Source organism: Alexandromys fortis, unplaced genomic scaffold (assembly GCF_014885135.2).
Source record: "Alexandromys fortis isolate MF-2015 unplaced genomic scaffold, M_Fortis_MF-2015_v1.1 scaffold_39, whole genome shotgun sequence".
Classification (NCBI taxonomy): Eukaryota; Metazoa; Chordata; class Mammalia; order Rodentia; family Cricetidae; genus Alexandromys; species Alexandromys fortis.
Window position 1 is genome coordinate 8317961 of NW_026067918.1, and position 19278 is coordinate 8337238.

A 19278-nucleotide genomic window follows, 5' to 3' on the forward strand; every position below is an offset into this window, starting at 1 on the left:
AAAAAAAAAAAAAAAAAAAAAAAAAACTATCTTTCTATTTATTTTTTTTTAAATTTTTATTTATTATGTATACAACATTCTGCATCCATGTATGCCCACACACCAGAGGAGGGCACCAGATCTCATTACAGATGGCTGTGAGTCACCACGTGGTTGCTGGGAATTGAACTCAGGACCTCTGGAAGAGCAGCCAGTCCTCTTAACCACTGAGCCATCTCTCCAGCCCCTATCTTTCTATTTAGTATGCAAATATCCCTATAATATAAGAGTGTTCTGGGCTGAAGAGATGGTACAGAAGAACATTTGCTATTCTTCCAAAGGACCAAGGTTCAATTTCCAGCACCCACAGGGCAGCTCAAAACTGTACCTCCAGTTGCAGGGGATCCAACACCCTCAAACAGAAATGTATGCTGGGGAAACACCAATGCATGTAAAGTAAAAAATAAAAGCAAGCGCGCGCACACACACACACACACAGTGTTCAGGCTTAAAGGAGTAATGTATTGTATACTCAGCAAGGAAGAATATGCTTTCAATTTCCAACGCATGCATGCACGCAAGCACATATACACATCATGGTCTCTACGATTATTGTTGCAAGAACCAAGTAAAATAAAAAAAATCTGGTCAGGCGATGGTGGCGCACGCCTTTAATCCCAGCACTCGGGAGGCAGAGGCAGGCGGATCTCTGTGAGTTGGAGACCAGCCTGGTCTACAGAGCTAGTTCCAGGACAGGCTCTAAGCCACAGAGAAACCCTGTCTCGAAAAACAAAACAACAACAACAACAAAAAAAAGAAAACCTTAAAACTTGACAACCATCTGTAATGAGGTTTGGTGCCCTCTTCTGGTCTGCAGACAGAATACTGTATACATAATAATAAAATAAATAAATATTAAAAAAAAAAAAAAACTGGCCGGCAGTGGTGTCGCACGCCTTTAATCCCAGCACTGGGGAGGCAGAGGCAGGCAGATCTCTGTGAGTTCCAGGCCAGCCTGGTCTACAAGAGCTAATGCCAGGACAAGCTCCAAAGCTACAGAGAAACCCTGTCTCAAAAAGCAAAGCAAAAAAAAAAAACAAAAAAAACAAACTGGTTAAAACTCTCTCTTTTTAAGACAGGGTTTCTCTGTGATGTACTCCTAGTCCTCCCTCCCAACCCCCCCCCCACAGGGTTTCTCTCATAGCTTTGGAGCATGTCCTGGAACTAGCTCTGTAGGCTAGGCTGGCCTCGAACTCAGAGATCCACCTGACTCTGCCTTCAGAGTGCTAGGATCAATTAAAGGCAAGCATCACCTCTGCTCAGCCTAGAACTAGCTCTTTAGATCAGGCCGAGCTCCTCCTGCCTCTGCCTCCTGAGTGCTGGGATTAAAGGTGTGTACCACCACCAAACCCCCCAGATTTCTTAGGTGTTTTGACAGAGGGCAATGGCTAAATGATAAAAGAAAAAAAAATCCACTTTTTCCCTCATGTAAGTACAAGTATAGTACTTGCTATACTTGTATAAAGTATAGACCTCTGCAACTTGTAAACGAGTCTTATGAATCTCCCTCTAGAATCACACTAAGCCCACTTACCTGCAAAGTGTACAATACAATCACATTCACATTACCAAAAATAGTCAAGGCGAGCCCGTGTATTTTCTGCAGCTAATTTGGGGTGTAAATGGATGATCAAGTGGAAGTGCGCATATCAATTCCTCACCTGTCGTTCACAATAGGCTTTCATTAGTTTACTAAGTGGTGTATGCCTCTTAATTTTAAACTGCACCACAGAGCCATCCTGCCCCGCCACCTTCAAATTAATATGGTCGTTGTTCTCGGTCTTGACTCCTTCCTGTTGAAAGAAAAATAAGGGTGTCATTTGGAAAATGTGAAACACAAACACCTTCAGAGCAGCGGCAGAAACAGCAGCAGAGGTCCGAACGCTTGAGAATCAACAGGTTTCCTCATTCTAGCCCAACAGCATACAGCTGTTCCCAGCCGCCGCGCTGAAAGACGAGACAGCCCGCAGCAAGTGTTACAAGGCTGTTACAGAAACACTGATAGTAGCGCCGGCAACAATACAATTTCCACAGTCTCCTTCGTGTCATGCTCTCCAGGCTCAATCTCTCAAACGACAGACGTCGCCAAAAGCTGTACTGCCCAGAACCCCGCTTGTCTCCTCTTTTCAAAGCACTTTGCGGACAACTACTGAAGTGCCAGGGTGGGAGGGTGTGTGTGTCTATGCGCGAGTAAACCATACCTTGCATTTCAAAACACACTGCTGCCTCCTTGTTAAAGTTAGCAAACTCAGCTCAATGTCCATATCAAATGATCATTAAAAAAAAAACCCTCAACCGAGGGATGTTTCGATTCTCCCTTTGGCACTGGCGGATGAGTGTTCGACTCTACTATTCGCTGCTTCATTTTTTAGCTCAGAGCTGACTTTCCCCTTCCCTTCCCTTCCCTGTCATGGACCGAAGGCACAGTTTTCCCGTAACCTGCGCCCCAAACCGAACTTCGGCAAAACCAAACGTAAACGTCCGAGGATCCTTTCGGCCTGAGCCCCCCACAAAGTAGAGGCGAGAGGGTGCCCCGGTGACGGCTGCGCGTCCCCTCGTCCGCAGCCAAGTCCACCCGAGCGTCAGAAGGCGCGTTTTCAACTTGAGCCCATCACGTCCCTGCTCGCACCTCAACCTCCAACTACCAGAAGCCACATGGTCCCGGCCGGGGTCCGGGCTTCGGGACGCCGGGCCAAGCGACGCTGCACCTCCCACGCGAACCCCGAGTGGATCCTACCCCGGAATCCCCCATTCGGGGTTGCCCGTGCACAGCTCATTGATTCGCGCGCGGCGCCCGCCCGCCCGAGAGGGAAACCCCGGCCCGCCGCCGTCGCCGCCCCGGGCCCCGCGAGCCCAACGCTCCCCACTCACGCCGCCCGCCGCCCAGGAGCCAGCGCGGGGCCGCTGGGCCCGCGGGCTCCCGCGATGCGCCGCCCGCCTCGCGCCGCGCGCGCTCCGAGGCCCTGGGGGCGGGGGAGGGCGGCGGGGCCTCCTCGGGCGCGGGCGGGAGGAAGAGAGCGAGGGAGGAAAATGGCGCGGAGCGCCGGGCCTGAGCCGCGGCTGGCCCCGTGGGGGGCCCAGGGCAGGAGTGGGAAGCCCGCGGCGGGCTTCGGCCGGACCCCGGGCCGCGCCACCCACCGGCCCGCACGGCGAGGCGCAGACGGCGGAGCCGAGCTCACCTTGGGTTTCTCGTCGGCCATGGCGAACGCCGGAGTCTCCTCAGCTGCCGCTTCACAAAAGAGGCACCAGGTCCGCACTGAAGGAGCACACAGGCAGCACCAGGAGCGGCAGAAGAAGGAGGCGGCAGGGGCGGACGAGGCGGAGGGCGCGCGCACGCCGTGCGCTCCCTCCCCCCGCGCTGCGTGCGCGAGCACGAGCGCCCGGAGTTTCTTATTGGTGGATGCGTCGCGGGAGCGCGCAACGCTTACATAACCACCCCGGCCGCCCCCCCACGGCCCGCGCCGCCGCCGCCTGGGCCCGGCGCCCGCTAGGCCGGCGGGAAGAGGCACGGACACGCGCACCGGCCCCGCCGCGGGGGCGCGCCTGGCTCTGGGCGGGGCCGTATTGTCCTCCTTCGGTGGTGGAGCGTAATCAAAATGGCTTCCAGCTGGTCCTCGGCGAGGACGGGCAGGCTCGTGGCCTTAGACGTGAACCTAGGCCGAGGAAGCCAGCGCCACGTGGAAGGGGGAACCTAAATCAGACCAGCCACGATGTCAGGTTCTGGGTTCTCTTGTCCAGCAGGGACAAATGCAGCCTTCCGCACACCAAACTTCTCAGCCCCTTCGTCCTTCACCCGCAACCAGCTTCCCACCCGGCAGCCCCAAATACAACCAGCTTTCCCAACTTGTTGGAAACCCTATGTTAGCTAAGGGAAAATGTCTTTGTATCCACTCAAGAAACTCCTTGCTTGTGGCCTGTCTCCCAATTCCAAGAGGGCACAGGCCCACACTGAAAACGACCCAACACATAAAGCTTGCAGGCCAATGGTTTCCTCCATCGAGCCCTACAAAATAGAAGTGGCATCCTCCCGTTAGAAGAAAATCTGACGTCTGCGCTGTGGATCCTGTCCCGCGCCTCTCTTTGGTTTTATTATTTCCTGTATTCCTGTATTTTCTTCTACTTCTACAGGACCATTGAAAAAATAAATTCTCAACTATTGCATTACCACCACCAAAATGCTCCTCGGCCAAACAGCTTGAAAAAAAAAATGCCCATGCCAGCTGTCTCCACCCCCTCACCTCCCACTCGCTCCTCAATCCACTGCAATCTGTTGCTGTCCCCACAGCGCCACTAAAACTCTCTACAAGGTCACTTTGCTGAATCCTCTCTCCTACCGAACTCCCCATGACTTTGTTGGCCTGTCCTTTGCCACACCAGAATCTTTCTCTTTGTCAAACATTCTCTTAATTGTTTCTTGGAGTTTTATTACTGGCTTTTTTCAATTATTACTCTATTTCCTCTACTGGGATGTATTAACCCCTTCCATTAACAGTACTTGGCTTTAGTTTTGTTTTTTGCTTTTTTTCTTGAGATGGGGGTTTCTCTATAGCCTTTGGCTGTCTTGGAACTCACACCTGTAGACCAGGATGGCCTCAAACTCACAAAGATCTTCCAACTTCTGCCTCTCAAGTGCTGGGATTAAAGACCTGTGCCACCACTGCCCGACAGAGTCTACAGTTTGTTGCCGCGTTGCACGCTGGGATCTACACTCTGCTCTTCACGCTCGCACAGCAAGTTTCTCTTTCCGTTTTTCATCCATTGTGGACAGTCACAGTCTCACTAAGCGAAGGGGTGAATAGAAGTGTTCACCATACACAAGAGCCAGTGACACTTGACAGACAAAGGCATGCAAAAGATGAAATCTCTGAGTCTAGCCAGGCAACGGTGGCACAGACCTTTAATTCCAGGGAGGCAAAGGTTGGCAGATCTCTGTGAGCTCAAGGCCAGCCTAGTTTACAGAGTGAGTTCTAGGACAGGCTTCAAAGCTTTCAGAGAAACCAGGTCTCGAAGGAAAAAAAAAGAAAAAAAAATCTCTGAAGCCGGGTGGTGGTGGTGCATGCCTTTAATCCCAGCACTTGGGAGGCAGAGGCAGGAGGATCTCTGTGAGTTCGAGGCCAGTTTGGTCTACAAGAGCTAGTTCCAGGACAGGAACCAAAAGCTATGGAGAAACCCTGTCTCGAAAAATCCAAAAAATAAATAAATAAAAGAAATCTCTGAGTCTTACAGCTTACAGTAAGGAGGGCAGAAGAAACGAAAGAGGAAGAGCAGCAGCTCTCAAGTGTCTGGTACTTGCTGTGGACCAGGCACCAAGTGGGCTATTTCTCTTTTTTTTTTTTTTTGTTTTCCAAGACACAGATTCTCTATGTAAAAGCCGTGGCTATCCTGGAACTTGCGCTGTAGACCAGGCTGGCCTCCAACTCCGAGATCTGCCTGCCTCTGCTTCCCAAGTGCTGGGATTAAAGATGTCCTCCACCACCACCTGGCATCTTTTCCTGAAACATTCAAGCGGAGGGAGCAAATACTTGCTACCGAGTCTTGAAAGGGTTAAATGCTTTGCACTACCACACAGTTTGCTGGGAGTGAGCATGGCTGTACCTGACAGGTACTAGGGACAGAGAAAAACGGTGTTTTCCCAGTTTGTGAGGCTCTATGGAATTTCAGACTTTTTGTTACCACAACGCGTCTCTCCATCTTGTGGAAATGCAGAGACAAATACATTGTCAAAGTCGCCCTCATTAACATGTGGGCCTTTCAGTAGCACAAAGATCTTTTAAGTACTAACATCCGGGAGACAGGACTCTCTTTATAAGATACCCACGCCCACCAAAGTTATGCTAAGTTACAGAATTACCTTCGGGCAAAGAAGGAGTTTATATAAAATGCTTTTTAAAATGTGTGAGTGGCATGGGTTCCAAAGGCACACAAGAATTCTTCAAAAAGAAAAAAAAACGGATTTAAGGAACTACTGAAACCACATACAGAGTGGCTAGAGAGATGGCTCACAAGTTAAGGGTACCCCAGCAAACTCTTCTGGCCTCTGAGGACACTGTACACACATGGTACACAATATACACGAAGGCAAAACACATAAGTAAATATTTAACACACACACACACACACACACATACACAAAGTATAGGCATGCGCATACAGAGAAATCTTGTAATCCCAGCTCCTTGGAAGGAAGGAAGCCCTAATGGTTGAGGCCTGCCTGGGCTACATATGAGTTTAAGGTACTCAGCAACTCGGGGGCAACCTATCTCAGAAAAGAAAAAGAAATGAAAAGAGTCTTAAGAAGGAACCAGGAAGCTGGGTGATGGTGGTGCATGTCTTTAAATCTAGCACTCAGGAAGCAGAGGCAGGCGGATCTCTGTGAGTTCGAGGCCAGCCTGGCCTATAAAAGCTAGTTCCAGGACAGGCTCCAAAGCTACAGAAAAAAAAAAAAAAAAGAGTACTCGGTGAGCTGGTTGTGGTGGTACATGCTGGTAGGATTTGGTTTGTTAAAAGAGGCAGAGGCAGGAGGCTGTATATTTAAAGCCAGATGGTAGAGGTGTATACCTGTAATCCCAGCACTCAGGAGAGAGAGACAGGCAGATCTCTGTGAGTGCGAGGCCAGCCTGGTCTACAGGGCGAGTTCCAGCACAGCCGGGGCTGCACAGAGAAACCCTGTCTCAAGTGCTTGGTGCTCTGGAAGAGGACTGCATTCACCCTCTCAGCCACAGGTAACTCCAGCTCCAGGGAATCCAGCAAATATTAAAGAAAAAGGAAGGGCAGTAAGTTTACAAGGAAAAGACTAGCAGCCATTAACTGAGTGATTACCAAGCAAGGAGACTGGCTGAGTTCTTAATCCTCAAGAAGCCTCTGTAATAATTATCTCCACAGAGAGGTTGCACAACTTGTCAACCACCCTGAAGTGGTACAGAGCTTAGGGAATGCAGGTCTTATGACTCACACCCCAGGCCTTGACTTCCATGGGTGGCAAATTCATTCACCATCAAGGCCACAGAGGGAAAAGAAAATAAAAAGAGAGAGAGAGAGAGATGGGGAATGTAGCTCAGTTGGTAGAGTATTTGTCTAGCACACACCAAACTCTGGGCTTGATTCTCTGAATGTATAAGCCCAAGTCATATACCTTGAATGCCAGAACGTGGGAGACAAGAACAGGCAGATCTGTGAGTTCCAGACCAGCCTGAGCTACACAGTGAGACCCTGTCCCAGAAGAAAATAAAATTTAAGGTCAGCCTTGGTCATAGCAAGCTTGAGACCAGCATGGGTTAAATGAGACCAATACCATAAGCACCAGTTATTCCCAATAGCTACTATAGTTTCCGGATCCCATGAAGGATTAATGAAAGCCGGCCATGATGATACACAGCTAAATCCAGCACTCAGAGAGCTAAGGCTTGGTTAGGAACTGCAAGGCTGTGAGCAGCTTAGGCAACACTGCGGGACCCTAAACTGGACCCAGGCACAAACACAAAGGCAGAGGTGGAGAGCCGATGACTCCCAGGTTTAGAGTACTTGTTTCTTTTGTTGTATTTGTTGTCGCTCTCTTTTTTAATCTGTGTTGGAATAATCTTTTTGTACACTGCGTGAAGATGTGTCTCAGTTTTGCCTCACCTACCTAAGGCATCTTCTGATTAGTTTAATAAAGAGCAGAACGGCCAATAGCTAGGCAGAGAGGCTAGGCAGAACTGGGCTGTATAGGAACTCTGGGAAAGAATCTGAGGTGGAAGATTTGCCAGCCAGACACAGAGGAAGTCAGACATTTGGAACCGAGGAGAGACAATGATCCACGTGTGAAAATATAGATATTAAAGAGTTAATTTAAGGTGTTTTTTTTGTTGTTGTTGTTTTTTGAGACAGGATTTCTCTGTGTAGCTTTGGTGCATATCCTAGAACTAGCCAGCGCTTGTAGACCAGGCTGGCCTCGAACTCACAGAGATCCACCTGCCTCTGCCTCTCAAGTGCTGGGATTAAAGGCGTGTGCCACTACTGCCCAGCAAATTTGTTTTTTTTTTTAAATTTATTTATTTATTATGTATACAATATTTTGTCTGTGTGTATTCCTGCAGGCCAGAAGAGGGCACCAGACCTCATTACAGATGGTTGTGAGCTACCATGTAGTTGCTGGGAATTGAACTCAGGACCTTTGGAAGAACAGGCAATGCTCTTAACCACTGAGCCATCTCTCCAGCTCCCAAATTTGGTTTTAAGAGCTAGTTGGGGACAAGCCTAAGATAAGGTCAAGCAATCATAATTAATAAAAAGTCTCCATGTCATTATTTGGCATGTGACAGTCCAAAGGAAGATTATAAATTTGTGATTTTTTTTTTTTTGGTTTTTCGAGACAGGGTTTCTCTGTGGTTTTGGAGCCTGTCCTGGAACTAGCTCTTGTAGACCAGGCTGGTCTCGAACTCACAGAGATCTGCCTGCCTCTGCCTCCTGAGTGCTGGGATTAAAGGTGTGCGCCACCACCATCCGGCTAAATTTGTGATTTTATTCATTTTTATTTGCTTTGTTTTTCAAGATAGGGTTTCTCTGTCTACTCCTGGCTGTCCTGGAACTCACTTTGTAGAGCAGGTTGGCCTCGAACTCACTGAGATCCTCCTACCTCTGCCTCCCAAGTGCTGGGCCTGGCTTCATTTTTGTTCTAGGGGTGTGCATCAACATCACATTATACACTGCCGCTGGAGGCCAGAAGGGACACGGAACTCTCTGGAATGGCAGTTGCAGGTGTCTGTGAACAACCATATGGGTTGCTGGGATTTGAACCTGGGACCTCTGAAAGAGTAACCTCTGTCTTATCAGCTCGGCCATTTTTTCAGTCCCACTTGTTGCTCTTGCAGAGGACCTGAGTTCAGTTTCCAGCACCTACATGGTAACTCAAAACCATCCATAATTTCTGTCCCAAGGTATCAGATATGCTCTCTCTCTCCTTGGGCATCAGGCATGAAGGCAAACTCTCATACACATAAAATAAATTAACAGAGAGAGAGAGAGAGAGAGAGAGAGAGAGAGAGAGAGAGAGAGAGAGAGAGAGAAAAGGAAGGAGGACAGGGTCCAGGTATGATGGTGTGTGTCGGCAATCTCAGCACTGAGGAGGAATTCTGAGGTAGAAGATCTGCACTCTTAAGCCAATATGGGCTCTGTAGTGACTTTGAAGCCATAGGAAGGCCCTGGTTCTGTAAACACGTGTATAAATATATGTGTCCATTCCACACTTACATACATGCATACAGGCGCACACACAATGGAAGGAAATTAAATGAAGGGAGAAGAGACAAGAACCCCAGAGCCATGTGTATGTTTTTGTTTTCTTTCTTTCTCTTTCTTTCTTTCTTTCTTTCTTTCTTTCTTTCTTTCTTTCTTTCTTTCTTTCTTTTCCAAGATAGGATATCTTTCTGTAACCATGGGAGCCCTGGAACTTGTTCTGTAGACCAGACTAGCCTCAAACTCAGAGATTGCCCTGACCCTGCCTCCCCTCTGGAATGCTGGGATTAAAGGCTTGCCCCACTACACTCGGTCCATTTATAACCTGGACCACACCCCAACCCCTAGCCAGGAAACAAATATAAAGGATGCCATCACGATGTGAACTGTGTATACTTTACGCTGTCTGTCTGTCTCCCTGCTCTAACAAAGTCGGGTGGAATCCTTAATCTGACTCCAAACACTGTAGGAATACTGAGGGCCTGCATCCTCAGTGCCTTGAGCAATCTGGAAGCAGATGGTGATGATGTTCCAAAGCCCTTTCAACTTTCTCCCAGAGTCATTGCAAGAGAGATGAAACCTAAGATTTAGCAGTAGTTAGTCTGAAGAGCCAAGCATGTGGTTCTTAAAATGCAACAGTTGTTGGGAACTGGAAAGAAATGGCTCCAGGGTTTCAAGAGCACATGCTGCTCTTACAGAGGACCAGGATTCAGCTCCCAGCACCCACATCAGGTAGCTCACAAGCAATTTGTAAGAGCTGGTCTCCTTCTGATACCCTCTGCTGGTCTCCACGGATACCTTCACATTCATGGTGTACAGATATACATGCAGGCACATGCGACAAAGACATAAAACAAAATAAGAAAATAAATGATAGCCAGGCAATGGTGTTGCATGTGTTTAGTCCCAACACTTAGAAGGCAGAGGGAGAGAGATGCATTTCTGAGTTCAAGGTCAGCTGGTCCACAGCCAGGGCTACACAGTAAAACCCTGTTGGGGGAAAAATACAAAACATGGAGGATGACCCCGGAGGAATGACACCTGAGGCAGACCTCTGGTCCATACAGGCATGGGCTCATCGGTTTGTGCACTTGTGTGCAAATTTCAGAAGCACTGCTCTAAGTTATATTTGTCTGGTATGTATGTGGATAGTCATGGAATACAAATGCATTGCACAATAAATTTATTATTATTCAGTGAGTGGGGACGAGAGGACTGGGGACTGGGGTACAGCTCAGTGACAGATTACAGCCTAGCTTGTGGCTCTGAGTTTCACCCCCAGCAGCTCTCTCATTGGGACCCGGAGCTCACCATATGGCCATACTTGCTGGCCAGTGAGCCCCAGGGCTGCACTTGCCGCTGCCTCCCACTGTTGGGCTATCAAGCACAAATCACCAGATGTTAAAATTTTCAATTATTTGTTTACATATTTTTGAGACAGGCATGTGATTCTGGCCTAAAATTCACTACATAAAGCAGGATGGCCTCTAACTCATAGAGATCTGTGCACCTCTGCATCCCCAGAACCAGAACTAAAATCCTGCAACACCACGCCCAGCTACACACCCAGAGTTTTCCTTTGAGTGCTGAGGACTGAACTCAGGTCCTCAGGTTTGCAAGGCAAAGGCCTTATCAATGCGTCTAGCTTACTATCTCTTTGCCTTTGATTTTTTTGAGATATTGGGTATGTATTTATGTAAAAAGGATGTATAAATACAACATTTTTGATTCAAAAAACTGAAACATTTATTTTAAAACAGTTCTTTGGTTTATACATAATTTTAACATTTATAAAAGTGGAAAGCAATTTTGCATTTTAATTATATGAATGAGCTTGTTTGTTTTATTTTGAGACAAGGTTTCTCTGTAGCTTTGGTACCTGTCCCGGAACTAGCTCTTGTAGACCAGGCTGGCCTCGAACTCACAGAGATCCTCCTGCCTCTGCCTCCCGAGTGCTGGGATTAAAGGCGTGCGCCACCACTGCCGGGCTAGCTTGTTTATTTTTAACATAAAGAATTAAATCTTCACTGTTTGATAGTGCAGGATGAAGAGCATCTTCAGTGTTTTCTAGGGCTGGTGGATGTTCTGATTAACATATGTATGCATGTTTGGGAGGATAGGTTTACATGTGTGAATGGGTGTGTGTGGAAACTAGAGGACAATTTTGGGGATAAGTCCATAAAATTCATCCACCTAAGATTTTCTGTTTCTTTGCGAGATTTTTTTAGTGGCATGGAATTGGCAAACATTTTGCCAAATGACCTATTTCCTCAGTGTTTACAGTTTGATTATTCTAATTATCATTGAAACATTTATTTCTTTATTGAGGCTTCTCTCTATGTAGTCCTGACTGTCGTGGAACTCACCATGTAGATCAGGTTGGCCTTAAGCTCACAGAGATCTGCTACTTTCTGTCTTCTGGGGCTTCTCCCAGGGCTGAGATGAAAGGTGTGAGCCTCCATTTTTTTCTTTCTTTTTTTTTTTTTTTTAAGATTTATTTATTACTTATACAATGTTCTGCCTGCATGTACGTCTGCAGGCCAGAAGAGGGCATCAGATCTCATTACAATTGGTTGTGAGCCACCATGTGGGTGCTGGGAATTGAACTGAGACCTCTGGAGGAGCAGTGGGTGCCTCATAACCTCTGAGCCACCTCTCCAGCCACCCCCTTCCCCCAGCCTCTGGTCTTAAAACACTGTTTTGTAAGTTTGTATTACAAAATGTCAAAATGAAGCCAGGCGCTGGTGGCCCACGCCTTTAATCCCAGCACTCGGGAGGCAGNAAAAAAAAAAAAAAAAAAAAAAAAAGTCAAAATGGGGCTGTGATTTGCCCGCCATGATGGTGCTGGCTGTCCATCCCAGTACCTGGGAAGTGACACAGGCAGCTTTCCGGTCTCTAGAGAGAGCTTAATGCCAGGGCTACATAGATGCACCTTGTTTCAAGTTTTACCTTGAAGACTTGCAGCTCAGTCTCTGGGACTAATTCTGGGGAAAAAGCTTGATTAGGTTAATGACGATGGGAAGACCCATCCACTGTGGGAGGCACCGTTCCCTGTACTGGAATGCCCGCTTGTGTACAAAGGAGAAGGCGGGCTGAGTACAAGAGAGTTCACCACCATTTCCTCTGAACTTGCTTTGTAGATCAGGCTGGCCTTGAACTCACTAAAATCTGCCTGCCTCTGCCTCACGAGTGTTGGGATTAAAGGTGTCCCACTAGCACTGCCTGGCTCTTTTTTTTTTTTTAAATGAAACTGTTGAAGCAAATACTACTAAAATAAATAAATATTTAAAAATCAAATATTCTAACATAATACACTCAGAAAATATACTATTTGATATGCTTACATACTGACTGTCTTGCTGGCCACTAGTCTTAGCTTGTATAAAGTCCGGTATTCAGTTCCCAGTATTAAGAACAAAAGAAAAGCTTCTGAAGCCCTTGTGTTTCATAATTAAACAATTGTGTTCTTGTGAGAACAGAAAACTTTATATGTAAAGTGATTTATGACATGCACGAGCCTTGAGCCTGCACCAAGCATTCCTTGTTGTTGTGTGTTATGACTGCAGACAGCATGCAAAGCACACATGGTGGTCAGGTCCCAGGCTGCAGCAAAGTTGGACATGCACTGCTGGAGGTTCCTTGGATTTGTGTTATGTGTTTGCTTTTGATTTTATGTTGTTTTTTCCAGACTGGGTTTCTGTGTGTATCCCTGGCTGTCCTGGATGGAGCTTGCTCTGTAGATCAGGCTGACCTCAAACTAAGAGATCTTCCTCTTTCTGTTTCTTGAGTGCTGGGATTAAAGGTGTGTGCCACCACTGATTGGCTTTTGAATTATTTTTTTGTTCATTGCAGGTTCAGGAATCATTTAATATTGCCACATAGCTGGATGGTAGTGGCACACGCCTTTAATTCCAGCACTCGGAAGGCAGAGGCAGGCGGATCTCTGTGAGTTCGAGACCAGCCTGGTCTAAAAGAGCTAGTTCCAGGACAGGCTCCAAAGCTACAGAGAAACCCTGTCTCGAAAAACCAAAAAAAAAAAAAAAAAAAAAAAAAGAAAGAAAAACAAACAAACAAAAAAATTGCCACGAGGGAGGAGGGGGGAAAAGGGAGACGGGGAGGGAAATGGGAGGCGGGGAGGAGGCGGAAAAAATTTTTTTTCAATAAAAAATTATATTAAAAAAAAATTGCCACATATTTTGTGATCCCAACCTTCAGGTATATGACTCTTTAAGGGGTGATGAGCCACAGTTTATGAAACTGGAACTTTCAAAACAGTCTTGTAAGTTGGTTTTTGTTGTTGATTTTGTTTTCTTGTGTAGATACAGGGTTTCAATGTAGCAAGAGGGACGGCCTGGAACTCACTATGTATCCCATTCTGGCCTCTTCTTCCCTGAAATCCTTTTGTCTCAGACTCCTGAGTACTCACTCGGAATTGCAGACAAGATCTACTAACTCTAGCTCTCAGGATTTCGTGATTTCTGAGTCTACGAAGGTGGAAGGTAAGAGTTAAGTTATTATAGCAAAGTAAAACTAAACAAAAATTTAGCTGGAACTGGTGGGGTTTGCTTTTAATCCTAGCACAGAGATCCACCTGCCTTGATTTCTGGAGTTTTGGGATTAAAGGCGTATAGCACTGTGCCTAACCTAGTAAGCCTTCTTAACCACTGAGACATTTCTTCAGACCTGGGATATATCCTTTTTTTAGGACAGGTTTTTGCTGTGAAATTCTGGATGGATAGGAACTCACTGTGGACTCCAGCTCTTTTTTCTTTTTTTAAGATTTATTTATTATGTATACAGTGTTTTGGCATGTATGTCTACATGGCAGAAGAGAGCACCAAATCTGATTATAGGTGATTGTGAGTCACCATGTGGTTGCTGGGAATCGAACTCAGGACCTTTGGACTAGTAGTCAGTGCTTTTAACCTCTGAGCTGTCTGTCTGGTTCCTGAGCCATCTCTCCAGCCCCACAGTCCAGTTCTTAACACATGGGCTTTTATATACTATGGGCAACAGTATCTACGATCTGGGTATTTTGTTTTGTTTTTGTTTTTTGAGACAAGAGTTTCTTTGTAGCTTTGGGGCTTCTCCTGGAACTAGCTCTTATAGACCAGGTTGGCCTCGAACTCACAGATCTGCCTGCCTCTGCCTCCTGAGTGCTGGGATGAAGGGTGTGTGCCACCACTGCCCACATCTGGGTATTTTGCTTAATAACCTGTAGTAGCCCTGACAGCATATGATTATCTGGTCCAGATGGGCCTGGTTGCCCCCTTGCCTTTAATTCCAGCACTAGGAAGGCAGATGCAGTTAGATTTTCTAGGCAAGTGTGGTTAAGTCCAAAGTATCAATACTGCAGAATTGAGAAATGTTTATTTTATTCCTTTTGTTTTGTTTTGTCGAGACAGGGTTTCTCTATGCAGGCTTGGCTGTCCTGGATCTCACTCTGTAGACCAGGCTGGTCTCCAGCTCAAAGATCTTCCTACCTCTGCCTCCCAAGTGCTGGGATTGAAGGTGTGTGTTACAACTGCCTGGCTTCACGTCATTCTTTTGCTACATACACACACACACACACACACACACACACACACACACAATTCAAGTAAATAGCTGGGCTATGGTGATTCATGCTTTTAGGGAGACAGAGACAGGTGAGTTCAAGGCCAGCCTGGTCTACAGAGTGAGTTTAAGAACAGCAAGGGTACACAGAGAAACCCTTTCTCAAGACAAACAAATAAAAAAACCAAAAAACCAAAGAAACAACAGCAACAAAAATACTGTTGGTGTCAGTGATTATAATGGCACTGTGGAACTTTTGGGAAAGGCAGTGGCAAATTAATTATGCTTAAATAAATATAAATATTTTTCTTATATTATTTTAAAATATAAATTTAAAATATTTCAGATTTACAGTAATTTAATTCTTTAAAAAATTATTTCAGGCCGGGCAGTAGTGGTGCTCGCCTTTAATCCCAGCACTCGGGAGGCAGAGGCAGGAGGATCTCTGTGAGTTCGAGACCAGCCTGGTCTACAAGCGCTAGTTCCACCAGGACCGGCACCAAAGCTACAGAGAAACCCTGTCTCGAAAAACCAAAAAAAAAAAAAAAAAAAAAAAAAAAAAAATTCATTGTATATACACTGGTGTTTTGCCTGCATGTCTTTGTACCATGTGTGCGTGAGTGCGATGTGTCTTTCTGTCTGGTGAACACAGAGGCCAGAAGAGGCCCTCAGATCCCCTGGGATCGTTGTTTCACATAGACGTCAATGCTTTTCCTTGCACCAGGGTCTTCTGGAGGAGCAGCAAGTGCGCTGGACTACTGACCCAACACTCCATCCAGGCCCCTAAATTTTCTTATGCATGGCTGATTTCAGCGATAAAGGATTTGGATGCAATTTCAATGACAAAACGATTTTTCATTATTTTTTTTTAACAACTGGTGGAGTTTTGTTTTTGCGAGACAGGGTCTCATTTAGATCTTGTGTGAGCTCAACTTTGCTATACAGCTGGTCCCGAACTCTCAATTTTTCAGTCTTCACTACCCAAGAGCAGCGATTGCCGGCTTGAGCCACCATTGCCTACTTCCAAGTTATGCACTTAAAGTAGGTCATTTAGGATAATCGCAAGAAAAGAAAAGCTGCCAGCATGTAAACGGTTGATGATGTCTCGTTTTTTGGGGGTGGCAGTGGCCGCGACTAATTCCAAAATAAGCACAGGATACTTGCCGGAGTTCGGGAAAGGGACTGTGAAAATTCTAATAAAATACACAGACCAGGAGGGACACCAAGAAGAGATTAAGTGGGCTATAGAAGCGCAGAATCTCTGCTGTCTCAGAGGACTAGCACGTCCACACCCGCGCATGTGCACACCCTCCCAGCCGCCGCCTCTCCCGCCATCTCGGGGGGCCTTCTTTCTGCCTGGCCTGGGACTGTCCGCTGCGCCGCCTGATTCATTGGGAACATTAGTGCGGACAGGAGGCCCCTTACGCTTTTTTTTTCTAAGGTTGTCTCGGTCAGAACGGTGGCACACGAATGGAAGGCTGCAGAGGGCTGAGTCTCAGCCGAGACGGAAGGCTCTGCCGCGTTGGGCTGTCAGGCACTGCGGAAGCCGCCCTGGAGAGGTTCCTCTTTGGCAGCTGGCTGCGAGCGGGAGGCCTGAGCGGAGAGCATCGGCAGCGCGGCGAGGTCGGCTTCGCAGGGCCACGGCGCTATGGAGGAGCTCGACTGCGAGCCCGCCGTAACTGTAAGGGCGCCCGGGAGAGGCTTGTTTTATCGCAGTGTGAACAGGCTTGCCTTCCTAGCTGCGGGACTCAGTTGCCACCGTTCGGGATGTCAGATTCGCTGCGGGCTCGGTTTGGGCGCTGGTGGTCCCTTGGCTTCAGCCCAGCCGCGGAGGCCCTGCTGCAACCCCTTCAACCCTTGTCTTTCTGACCTTTCTACCTCTCTAGCTTTCCCCCTCGGGCGTTAGTGTGAGCTCGCTGTGAGCCCCACGTTAGCTTCTACCTCTCCTGCTGTGCTGGCCCGAGGCTTAATTCATGCGTCATTCATTCTCGGGAGAGTCTAGACTACCAGTTTCTGTAGGGTTGTTTTCTATTCCGTTTGGACTTGGGAAATATTGTTGATTATGTGTATGTATCAGAATATGCACAGAGACATCGGATACCACCTGAGCTGGCGTTGCAGGTGGTGGTTAGCCGCCTAACGTTGGTGTCGGGAACCGAATTCTGGTCCTTTGCCAGAGCATTCGACACACTTAACTTCAGGGCCCTCTCTCCAGCATCTTTTTTTTTTTTTTTTTTAAATGATTTATTTAACTTTATGTTCATTGGTGTGAAGGTGTCAGATCTCGTGGAACTGCATTTTCAGACAGTTGTGAGCTGCCATGTGGGTGCTGGGAATCGAACCCGGGTCTTCTCGAAGAGCAGTCAGTGCTCTTAACCGCTGAGCCATCTCTCCAGCCCTCCAGCATCTTTTTATCAGATGTCAATAATCTGTGATAAATTCATAGCCAATTGCGATGCCCCTTTCCAAGGCCAGGACTTTGGAGGCTGAAGCGGGGGACTCACCAGTTGAGGCTAGTGTGGTAATTACATTGTAGAATCGTTCTCCAAAAGCAGCAGTGTAACTCCAGCTCTTGGGAAGTGGATGCTGGAGCGTCAGAAGTTCAAGGCCGGATTGTGGCCTTGATAACAAAAAAAAAAAAAAGGTTGGAGCAAGTGGGACTTGAATCTCCTGATTTTGTTTATCTTCTGAATAAATTATCTTTATAATTTTTTATTTATTTTTATTTTTTTCTTAGTGTTTTCCCTGTGTGAATGTGTTGGCTCCTATATTTACAGACAGTTGAGAGCTGCCATGTAGGTTCTGGGAATTGAACGGCTTTCTGGAAGCCAGTTAGTGGTGCTGAGCCATCTCATCAGCCCATGAATAAATTAATTTTTAGGGGAAACTTTTACCTTGGTTCCTGTTTATGGGTTTACTTCTGAAGGTTAGCCTATAGCTGTGTGACTTCTATAGATAATGTGAACGAGGGTTCAGAGGGATTGGTCTACACTGGAGAGAAACGTTTAGACTCACTGTTAGCTGAGGTGACACAGGCTGATGGGAGTTTCTTTTAACACAGTTAAACGTTTTTGTTTGGTTTTCCCCTTTGAGTAACCTATGCTTGCCTGGGATTTAATGATCCTTCTGCTTCAGGCTTCTAAGTGCAGCTGTGCTCTGCTATACTAGGCTTTTTTTCTTGAGAAGTGGCACACTGGGTTGAGGTACCCAGTTAAGCTACCTTGCTTCCTAAGGGACTGTTAGTGTCCCTACAGACTTGCTGTCTTCAGCCACACACACCTGGGCACAGGGGCTAGCATTTCTGATTATGGATTTTTTTCCTTGTTTTTTGAATAATTTATTCTTATTTCATATGCATTGGTTTGTTTGTTTTTTGAGACAGGGTTTCTCTGTGTAGCTTTGTAGGCTCTCATGGGACTCGCTCTGTAGTCCAGGCTGGACTGGAACTCACAGAGATCCGTCTACCTCTGCCGCCCGAGTGCTGGGATTAAAGGCATGCACCACCACTGCCCAGCGTGCACTGGTGTTTTGCCTGCATGTATGTCTGAGGGTGTCAGGTCCCCTGGAACTGGAGTTACAGTAGTAAGCTTCTATGTGGGTGTTGGGAATTGAACCTGGGTCCTATAGAATTGCAGTCAGTGCTCTTAAGTGATAAGCCATCTCTCCGCCTTTATTTTTTTTATCATCATTATTATTATTGCTTGGTGTTTCAAGACAGAGTTTCTCTGTGTAGACCTGTCTGTCCTGCTCTGTAGACCAGGCTGGTGAGATTTCCTGCTTCGTGAATGCTGGGATTAAAGGTGTACTCTCCCCTGCCCAGCCTGACTCTGCATTTCTATGATTACACATTGGCTGAGAAGAAAACCCTTCCTAGGAGTAACTGTTCCTGTACCTCCTGTTTCCCTAGTGGATTCCAGGCGTGAATTCCAAGAAGAAGCAAATGTGTTTTGACTGGGGTCCTGGAGAGATGCTCCTGTGTGAAACGTCCTTCAACAAAAAAGGTAGTTCTTCACTTCCTCTTGGAACAGTTGTTGATGACTTGGGGCAAAAACTGAAGTTATTTGCAACATTTTTAGTTTTGAAACTTTTGGCTTTGTTATTTTGAGATAGGGTCCACCTATGTTGGTCTAGCGGGCTTGAGTTTGTACAGTCTTGCTGTGTATCCTGGGTTTTTTTCTCCCTCAGCTTCCAGAGTGCTGGGATTTGAGGTGTGAACTGCTACACTTGACATTCAAAATTTTTAAATTTATTTTCTGTGTGTGGGTTTTTGGCTATATGCATATCAGTACACCAGTTGTGTGCTTGGTGCCTGCAGAGACCAGAAGAGGGCTTTGGGTCCAGAAACTAGCAGTATAGTTATGTGAGTAGCCATGGGAGGTATAGGGAGTTGGAGCTAGGTCCTCTAGAAGAGCAGCCTTTTTTTTTTTTTTTTTTTTTTTTTTTTTTGTGGAGGGGGTTTTGGTGTGTGTT

The 19278-nt window shown here is 46.7% G+C and overlaps 2 protein-coding genes across 2 annotated transcripts in view; one reads left to right on the forward strand and one right to left on the reverse strand.

Annotated features, from left to right (window-relative positions):
- Sumo2 (small ubiquitin like modifier 2) overlaps positions 1-3382 on the reverse strand; it is a 9711-nt gene extending 6329 nt beyond the window's left edge. The window contains exons 1-2 of the mRNA XM_050140502.1: positions 3219-3382; positions 1701-1832 (exon numbers count right to left, since the gene is read on the reverse strand). Of these exons, the coding sequence (XP_049996459.1) occupies positions 1701-1832; positions 3219-3239 (153 nt within the window). The 5' untranslated portion in view covers positions 3240-3382. The remainder of the gene's footprint in view (positions 1-1700; positions 1833-3218) is intronic.
- Positions 3383-16330: 12948 nt separating this feature from the next.
- The window catches only part of Nup85 (nucleoporin 85), a 20347-nt gene continuing 17399 nt past the window's right edge, over positions 16331-19278 (forward strand). The window contains exons 1-2 of the mRNA XM_050140273.1: positions 16331-16489; positions 18716-18809. Of these exons, the coding sequence (XP_049996230.1) occupies positions 16457-16489; positions 18716-18809 (127 nt within the window). The 5' untranslated portion in view covers positions 16331-16456. The remainder of the gene's footprint in view (positions 16490-18715; positions 18810-19278) is intronic.